At 37.3% G+C, this 10,000-nt stretch overlaps 2 protein-coding genes across 4 annotated transcripts in view; one reads left to right on the forward strand and one right to left on the reverse strand.

The window, feature by feature from the left end:
• LOC147035068 (extracellular calcium-sensing receptor-like) overlaps positions 1 to 2,478 on the forward strand; it is a 238,552-nt gene extending 236,074 nt beyond the window's left edge. For 2 of the 3 annotated variants that reach the window (XR_015061236.1, XR_015061240.1), the window contains 2 exons: positions 516 to 678; positions 773 to 2,478. Coding sequence is in view for 1 of the 3 variants with exons in the window: in XM_085893270.1 (XP_085749396.1) it covers positions 516 to 595 (80 nt within the window). In the remaining 2 variants the exon portion in view is untranslated. Of the gene's footprint in view, positions 1 to 515 lie in introns of all 3 variants that reach the window. The other variant, XM_085893270.1, reaches the window with a different exon arrangement.
• A 1,232-nt stretch (positions 2,479 to 3,710) lies between these two features.
• LOC147035070 (extracellular calcium-sensing receptor-like) overlaps positions 3,711 to 10,000 on the reverse strand; it is an 88,280-nt gene continuing 81,990 nt past the window's right edge. Inside the window, exons 7-8 of the mRNA XM_085893089.1 lie at positions 5,371 to 5,763; positions 3,711 to 4,258 (exon numbers count right to left, since the gene is read on the reverse strand). Of these exons, the coding sequence (XP_085749215.1) occupies positions 3,765 to 4,258; positions 5,371 to 5,763 (887 nt within the window). The 3' untranslated portion in view covers positions 3,711 to 3,764. The remainder of the gene's footprint in view (positions 4,259 to 5,370; positions 5,764 to 10,000) is intronic.

The following is a 10,000-nucleotide window of genomic DNA, read 5'->3' on the forward strand; positions in this document are numbered from 1 at the left end:
TTCCAGGAAAACCATACAAATGTTGAAACCGCGAATGCGGGGGAAATGGGGGGATAGTTTCCGGGGATTACCTGACCCGCAAAAAATCTGCGAGTGTCGGGGTAAAATCCGCAAGTGTTGTGTTAAAATCCGCGAGTCCTTTGTCATTGTTACAATGGACACAAGGGGGATAACGTTCTCGTTTCACGGCAGTTCCTCGTTCATGAAAAAAGCTGTAAATGGCGACACCGCCAAAGTCGGGGAATTGATTCAATGGGGCCACGGGGGATAACATTATTGTTTTGTGGTGGTTCCTAGTTCAAAAGGGAAAGTTTTTAAAGTTTAAAATGTTTTTTTACCACAAATGCACGATGACAGTTTCATTAAAGATGATAAATAAAAAACGACAACACCAGGTACCGTTTAAAATTTAATGAAGAATGCATTTTAAAGTCTCCCATTCCGTTCCATAACGTGAAATGAAAAAAACTGCATTATCATGATGTACTGTTTCAATTTTTTTTTAACAAACACAGCACATGCAACTTTGCAAAATGATGAAGATGATGATGATAAAGATGAGGATGAAGATGTGCCGTTCAAGTCCGTGAGGTGACCAGGAGCATTGTCAAGCAGCAGGAGTAACTTGAACGAATGGTTCTTTCCTGCTAGTTACCTCTCGACCTGAGAACGAAACAGGTATGGATCGATATATAAAAAGTTCAGAATTCACCCACACCTTCCTGTTCTCCCTCCAGTACACAGGCAGCACCTGGTTGCTTTTGTTCTTCAGTGCACTCGGGTTCATGGAAAGGTGGAGCATCATGGGCTTTATCATGAAGTCCCCTTCGGCATTTGCACAGGGGAGAAGGGATACCCTGTCCTTTGCGGCCTTGAAGCTGGCTGCTTTGCTCTTGCGCTCTGAGATGAACGTTCTGGTCAGCATCTTTTTTCCAAAACAGTCCGGTCTCATCAGCATTAAAGACCTGCTCTGACAGATACCCCTTCTCCTCGATGAGGTTCCCAAGTTATGCAGGGAATACCATGGCCGCATCGTGGAGGCATGCTCCTCTATGAGTTTGATGCATGCATTGTGGGTAATTACAGCAGGCGTAAGTAGTGTACATTGTTTTTAGGGAATTTTTATGAATAATGCTGTATTCCGCAGCTGATAACACTGGTTTACAAAACAAAAATTCTGAGGCAAGCATGTGAATAGGTGTTTCTGACTAATTTTGATATGCTGAATTCAAATTCTTAACAGTTTTGCTCTATCACCTCTAGTTTTTTTTGCTTTCACATATCCCATTTTTCTATTATAATGCATATATTTATAATATAATGTGTATTTTTTTATATTTAGATATTTTTGGATCTAGGACGAAAAGTATACATGTACGTTCATGTATAAATGTATATCTCAAAAACTAGAGATGATGAGTGAAAATAGATTTTGTATCTGAATTCAGCACCCCAAAATTAGGTTAGAACACTTATTTTCATGTGTGACTAAATTTCTTGTAAACCAGTGTAATGGATGTGATGAGTGATGCCATTGTTTGATTAGTCTGTATGTAGTCAGCTGCCAATTACACGAATAGGTATTCTGAGCATTTCCATTCTTTAACTCACAGGACATGACATCTTTCCTATCTGCAGGCACATAATGCTGAGCGTTTTTGAAATGTAACCGTTCAGATGGTGCTGTTTGTAGCAAGATCGTGATTTACACTGAGATGCGCTGAATGTTTCCATTATTTAACTCACAGTACATTGTGTCTTTCTGATCTACAGGTAGATTATGCTGAACGTTTTTAAAATGTATTAGCTCAGATGGTGCTTTTTGTAACACGATGGTGATTTACATTAAGATGCACTGAATGTTTCCATTGTGTGATGTCCGAATGTGGTGATCTGGTAATTACTGGATACATCAATCGATGCTGTTTGTGTTTTCATTCTGAAAGTAGCTTATGCGGGATGGCGTCACGGGGAATGACATGTTACACAAGTGAGACATCCCACAAAATTATGTTTATGCAGCAAAGCTACAATACAGTACCGTATGTTTAAAGTGCACATGTCGAGACGTCCATCGAAACTATGTTTATCCCTCAAAGCTGCAATACACGTCCAGGAAGCAGGTCATGTTCACGGCTCATGGAAGATATGTTTTTTTGGGGGTACGTACAGTATTGTACTGTCAGTACATCCAGCTGTTTTGTGCATGGCTCATGGAAGATGTTTTAGAACTGTGTTATGCTCATAGCTTATGGAAAAAAAATCGCCGCGAAAACCACAAATACGTGGGGCAATTTCCCCTCGAATGTAGGAGCATGTCACAAATTATCAACTGCCCTTTATTGTCATGTTGCGCTCCCTAGTTTTTCGATCCTCGTGGAGGATCTCTAAGTCTTACTCATGTTGTTGTTCTTCATCTTCTTCTTGTGGACTTTTTTTGTTTCACAGCCTACAGTTTTTGTCGAAACTTCATGAAACTTGGCATATATATATATATATATGTGTATATATATATATATATATATATATATATATATATATATATATATATATATATATATATATTTATATATATATATATATATATATAGATATATATATATATATATATATATATATATATATATATATATATATATATATCTATATATATCTTTCTATATCTATATATCTATATATCTATATATCTATATATCTATATATCTATATATCTATATATCTATATATCTATATATATATATATATATATATATGTAAAAATCCCTGCGCAGACAGTAACCATCTCGGATTTTGAAAATTCCTCCTCGAAATAAAGTTATGATATCAAAATATCTCCGCTAATGGAAATCGCCTAAAAAAAAATCTCAAACTTGGCAAGCTTTTTGAATTCTGTTTGCTGGAATCGAACAGGGCATTAGCAGAGATGAATTACCGCACATATGATGCATCACTATGACGTCATATGAATTTTTATGACGTCATTCCTATTTTTTGACATTTTTTGTTTCACAACCCAGAATTTTCATCGGATCTTCGTGAAACTTGTCATGTATATGCTGAAAGCCCACGCGCAGGCAGTAACCATCTCTGATTTTGGAAATTCTTCCTTGAAAAAAAGTTGACGTCATAATATCGCCGCTAATGGAAATCGTCTCTACCATTATCTCCGAAACTTGGCAAGCTGTTTGAATTTTGTTTGCGGGAATCAAGCCAGGCATTAGCACAGATAATTTATCACAAACCTGATACATCACCATGATGTCATATTCGTTTTTATGATGTCATTATTAAGAGGACGAGGATCTTTGCTCATTTGAGCTTGTTACCTTAATCCAGCTTTAAACAACAATCTTCTTGATATTTTACTATGTCTAAATAACCCGATCTTGATCAGGTGACTCAACTTGTATTGTTATAAAACAATCATTTTGAGTGCTTCTCTTGATGAATACTCTTTGTTAAACCATTACAAAATGCAATGCTGTGCATCAATTGTGTTTGATTCTAAATTGTGCTGGTATGCTTTGTTGTGTGTCGTACATTAACCCTCAGTTTCCAATGTGTTGTTATTATGTTGTCGTTTAGAATGCTATTCCTATCAATGAACATCTGTTTCAACTTATCCCTCATTACATTTTTTTGTCACCATGAACTTTGAATAAAGACAATTCACTCCTTTTCTGATGAAGTGGTTGTTTATTATTCCACACTTGGCATTTGGTTCCACTGCCGCTCCCTCTCTTGACCTCCACGTGTGGACTCTCTTAATCCATTCCATATGCATTTAGGTATATTTTTTTAGATTTTAAAGATAAGTAGCACTTAGGTAGAAAGACACAGCCTAAGATTCCATATGCTGTTACATTAACTGCAACCACTTTCAAAGCAATGGCAAGTTTTCCTTGTGTGCTATTGTAGGCAGGTACAAAAGCCAACCAAACCAATAAACTAAACAAGATGCTGAAAGTTATGAACTTTGGCTCTCTGGAAGGTGTGAGAAGCTTATGAGCCTTAATAGAGAAATACAGGCTTAGAAGTGTCATCAGGCCCAGGTAGGACAAGGAACATGATACCCAAATGTTAGATGTTCTCATACATTCCAGTATGATAGAACCTGGGATGGAAATTTCATTTTTTGCAGGTATTGTGCTCCCAATCAAAACCCAAGCCACACACAACACCACCTGTGGTAATGCACAGGTGCAGCACAAGGTTTTACATTGAGCAACAAAGGATGCTATGGCAAAGCTTGATAAACCTGAAATCAAAACGGGCCTTCATTAGGTGTTAGAAATGGACAAATGACAAGCAAGGCAAAAAGGCTTGAACAATGAAACAAAAAAAATTCAAACAAAAATATTTGTTTATCATGGTCAGAATGACATATTCACACTTGCGAGCAGGCAATTGCTATTAAACATCATTTCTTCTCAATCTGGGAGGTGAACATAATTTTTTTTATTTTTAACATTTCCAGTAGATAATCCCATTACAATAATGGTGATAAATGAAAACATAAGACCGTTTTCATGAGTAGAGCGCGAGCATAACAACAAATTATTTGCCAACCCAAGGGGAAAAGTGCAACGTTGAAGCCACCATTTGACCTTTTAACCCAGAGGAGTATGATTTAAATTAAGTGTAAATGCACTTTGCTCTCGGCTATCTCAGGATGTCAATTTTGTTCTTATCGGACAAACATTAGTCTAGTTATGGTGAAAAACTTCTGTAATTTGGTCATGACATTAAAAATTAGCTCAAGTCAAAAAATTATGTTAACCCCGCATACATTTTATTCCCATTATTGATGCAAAATTTCATTTTGAAAGTCCTCATGCATTGGCAGAAAAAATGGAGATAATCCTAAATGGTGGTTTAGTACTCCGAGAGGGTCTAAGACCTTTACCTTTAACCCAAAGGCATCTGAAGTGAATGGAACTTAAATGTGCCTTACTTGAGGCTATATGGAGAGGGCAATTTTATTCTGATTGGACAAACCTCAGTCAAGTTATGGTGAAAAAGTTATAATGCCTATCATTAGGTCAATACCTTAAAAATATGTCAATGTCAAAAATATTATGTCAACCCCGCATAATTACGATTCACTTTATTGATGCAAATTTTCATTCTGAAAGTCCCAGCCGATTCAAATACAGCTCGGAAATTTCGAAATTGGGAGTGCAGGAAGAAAAAAATTCTAAATGATGATTTCCTATTCCTGGGGGGGGGGGGGGTGTCTTAGAAACTTTATGGTATCAATCAAAATTGGGGGCACGAAATGTAGAAACAAACCCTACAAAAGCTGTAACTCTTCTATCCTACAGGAGCAAATAAATGATCAGTCAAACTGAAACTTTTTAACAGGCCTACATTGACATTTATTCTTCAAAAGTTGAAGTGTCATGTTCATTACACAGACAATGGTCAGTGTGAGGCAGGCACAAGCTGGGCCTTCACTGAATTGACACAAAACTTCACTCGGCTGGCCCATGATGGACAAGCTGCTTAAAAAGCAGGCAGATAACAATAATAGCAATGACACATTAGCAACTGAGCCTGTGTCCTTAACGAAAGGGAGGCTGCGCTGCAGAAACATTTGTAATCCGATTGCCATTGTTAAGACATTTCCAAACAAAGCACAAGCCAGAAGTGCAAGAGCCAAGGGTTCAGAGAGGGCCAAGTAAACCTCTGGCATTGGGACACAACCATTACGCATTTTTGTGGACCAATAATATTGCAGACACCGGTGGCATTCAGTAGAATCTACGGTGGTTTTGACAATTATAATTATGCTACATTAAAAAGAAACTCTTAAATTCAGGATGTGCAGTAATTGTAGCAAATGTGAATTAACAATCAACTGCAACATGATTTTTGCTTCACAATAAATGAATAATTTAAATGCCCTTTAATATGAGCTCCCTTTCAAGGAACTTCGACACAGGAGGAGCCACAAGGCCCATCAAAGCCTGTGCCATTATTACCAACCTATGGTTGTTTCTCCTTGCTATATCCATTATAAATACTGAACATCAAGCAAGGAAGAAGCAAGTACCATTTTTTTAAGTAATTCGTATGACTAGGCCAGGTTTCGAACCACTGACCTCCCAGATTCAGAACCGATGCTCCAACCATTGTACCACAGTGGTTGGCTGTAAGGGATGCCTTTTTGTATTAAAAAAACAACAACAAACGTTGAGGCTCGTGGAAGAGCTAAAACACAGAATACTTAACAGAAGAACAACAGTGAAAAGCAGAGAACCACAATAACAGTAAGACAGAGGGATACAACGGAGGGCCACTTGGAGGTAGAATGGGCATTTTTAAGAATGAGATACAATGGAGGGCGGGGGGGCGCATAGGGGGAGAAAAAGCTGGATATTTGTGGCCATTTTGAGAGGAATGGTGTTGATGCAGGAAGAAAAAGAATGAGCTTGAGGAAAGACAAAGTTTAGCAATGAGTCAATGAAGAAGTGGTCCTGTTTAACCAATGAGAGTGTCAAAAGGGAGGGTTTGACAAAGTATTGTGTCCCATTTCTCAAAGTCGCAATATCCACTCGCTTATGCTAACTCATATTTCTCATTTTCAAACCACAACACATTACTTCATTAACCATCTCCCTTTTAACACTACTCCCCTGCTGGGGGCTTCGCCTTCCTTTCACATGATCATTTCTTCACCAAATTGAGTCGTCAAATAGAGATCCTAAAAATAGTTGTGTTTTATTTTCAGGAATAACTTAACTTATTCATCAATTAAAATAAGGTGGTGGTAGCCCGTTAAAACCCCCTAACCCCTTTTTTATTAATATTTGTGTATTAAACCCATAAGGTAATGTATTTATTTCATCACTCATTATATAGCTTTTATCATCAAATGCTGTTAGAGCTTTCTTATTAACAGTCTCTGAGAATATTTCATGTTTATAATTTCAAATACGATTCATCTCTCTGTAAACATCCTTTCTCTTTCAGGTACATTCAAGGTAATGTTGAAAGTTCATGGTCTCTTTTAATATACTCTTTTTTTTTTTAGACCTTTAAGTATCTTTGCTGAGCAGAGATGAAATGACAAACCTCTCTAAATGCTCTTGTCTGAGCATATTTTGATACCACTCATGTACATTATTATATTAATATGCTAAGCCATATTTTGTGGACGTATCTCCTCCGAAACTGCCAGACGGATTGTCGCCACTTTCCGCATGCGGGTGTTCTTTGGTTGAATGTACAGCATCGGCTATGTGAGATTGCGCCAGACAGACAGGTTTGGGAATTTTTGGCGATTTTCTAATTTTTACATTCGTTTGCATGGCGACATGTGACATCACCGCTGAGAGGCGTAATGACGTCATGACATCGGTCATTCGCTGACGTCATTATGTCTGTCATCGACAGACCGTCACCACTGAGAGGCGTAATGCCACTCCGAAAAAACAGCGTCTGCAATGTAAAACCCTTTTCTGCACATGTTGACTACCTCAGAAGGTGAATTGGACACAAAAAACATAACAAGAAACATTGTATATAAATAAATTTCTATAAATCACGTTGTGAGCACTGGATATATTGACATCCTAACAAACCCTCACTTTAGAAACTTCACGTGGATTTGTGTGTTTGGCTAGTTAAACTCAAATATAGTCGATAAATAAATGTTCATGTTCTATTTTATAAAATTGTTTTGTAACACGTGTCTTTGAGACGATGTTAATCAAAGGCTATAGTGTGTGTGTGTGGTGTGTGTGTGGTGTGTGTGTGTGTGTGTGTGTGTGTGTGTGTGTGTGTGTGTGTATTTTAACAGGAAAGAAACACTCAAATGATTCAAGTCCCCTTACTCTCTCACTCAAACAAGCATTATATAATAAAATGTGCTGTATATATTTCAATGTGTAATATATTGTATGTTTGAAGGATTAATTACATGTGTTTGGTTTTCATTACTTAATTCTTTATTACAAAAAAAGGGATAAAGCAGGGGTAAAAAGGAAAGGGGAAGAGTGTGGGTGGGATGAAGGGGTGGTGGGTCAAAGGTGGGGGTGCACAAGGGGAGGGGATGATTGGGTATATGAGTGTGGGTGTGGCTTGCATGGATGTGACTTGTGTGGGTGGATAAAAAGAGGGGGGGGGCAGAGTTAATTTTTAATTAAATAAATGCGTTGTGTGGGGAACTAATAAACTAATCATTGTATGATGGATGTGGATGTGGTGGGTGTGGCTTATGTGGGTGTGATTTGTGTGGGCAGTCAAAAAATAGATGGAGTCAATTTTTGAATTTTTGTGTTTTTTAATTTTTTTTCTTTGTCTTTTCTAATTCCTGTGAATAAAATGAACCGAAAATCTCTTCTCCTTTTCAATCATATTATTTGTAAGTCCAACTAACTGTATCTATTACATCAACAATTTCAAAAAGTTAATTCGTCCATCGCTTAGTATAACCTTTTTCAAAATGAGATTTCCACCTGTATATTCTTACGACATTGCCAATATTAGCTTTGAATTTCTCAGATTAATCTCTTTTTAGATCCTCGTGGAGGATCTCTGAGTCTTACTCATGTTGTTGTTCTTCATCTTCTTCTTGTGGACTTTTTTGTTTCACAGCCTACAGTTTTCATCGAAACTTCCTAAAACTTTGCACATATATGTAAAAATACCCTGCGCAGACAGTAACCATCTCCGTTTTTGAAAATTCCTCCTAGAAAAAAAAGTTATGACGTCAAAATATCTCCGCTAATGGAAATCGCCTAAAAAATTATCTCCGAAACTAGGTAAGCTTTTTGAATTCTGTTTGTGGGAATCGAACAGGGCATTAGCAGAGATGAATTACCGCACATATGTTACATCACTATGACGTCATATCAATTCTTATGACGTCATTCCTATTTTTTGACATTTTTTGTTTCACAACCCAGAGTTTTCATCGGATCTTCGTGAAACTTGCCATGTATATGCAGAAAGCCAACGCGCAGGTAGTAACCATCTCCGATTTTGGAAATTCTTCCGAGAAAAAAAAGTTGACGTCATAATATCGCCGCTAATGGAAATCGCCTATACCATTATCTCCGAAACTAGGCAAGCTGTTTGAATTTTGTTTGTGAGAATCAAGCTGGGCATTAGCACAGATAATTTATCGCAAACCTGATTCATCACAATAACATCATATTCGTTTTTATGATGTCATCATTCAGAGGATGGGGATCTTAGCTCATTTGAGCTGGTTCATATTTTAATTTTGTAATTGTTTCTGATGGCTTGGATTTTGTTGAGGTTTGAATCGTATTGTTGTACTTATCTGCAATGTCCTGAATTAAAGATAACCATTGTTGAGAAACTAGTTGAGGGAATTTTTATATCGTCTCTTAAAATGCTCAATACCAACTGCTTTTTCTTCATTAAAGGTGCTGTATCATGAAATACCTTTATCTTTAAGAAAATTCATAAATCTTTTGTTGTATAGCTCTGTGCCATCATCAGTCCACAAGTTTTTGAGGTTTTTCTCTTGCTTTTATTAAATATCTGTTGGAAGGCTAACATAAGAGTATTACCTTTTTTGTTTTTCAAAGGAACAACCCACACCTATCTACTTCTCAAATCAATAACGGTTAAAGCATACTTGTACCACTTATCATTATTGAGTTCAGTCAAGTCAGTGGACCAGATATAATCAACTTCTTTGGAATAAATCTTCCTTCTATTAAACTTTGTGATTATTAGTTTCTGTAATTCATCAGCTAATTAGCCTGGTGTTGGTGTAATGGTTAGGTTAGCGGCTTGGGATCCAAAAGGTCCTGAGTTCAAGCCCCATTGGCCGCTTGAATTAATACACACCAGGAGGTTGACTCAGCCTGTCATCCTTCCGAGGTCGGCGAAGTGAGTACCAGTGTACTGGGCTGGTGTATACCCCAGTTAAAATAGGTGTACCATATCCCTAAGTCGTAAGAGGCGACCAGCGTTGTGTCAGGAAGGGCATCCGGCGTAAAACCTGTGCAACCTATAATGC

The sequence above is a fragment of the Eptatretus burgeri genome, chromosome 1 (assembly GCF_056783735.1).
Source record: "Eptatretus burgeri isolate ZD-2024b chromosome 1, Ebu_testis_v1, whole genome shotgun sequence".
Lineage (NCBI taxonomy): Eukaryota > Metazoa > Chordata > Myxini > Myxiniformes > Myxinidae > Eptatretus > Eptatretus burgeri.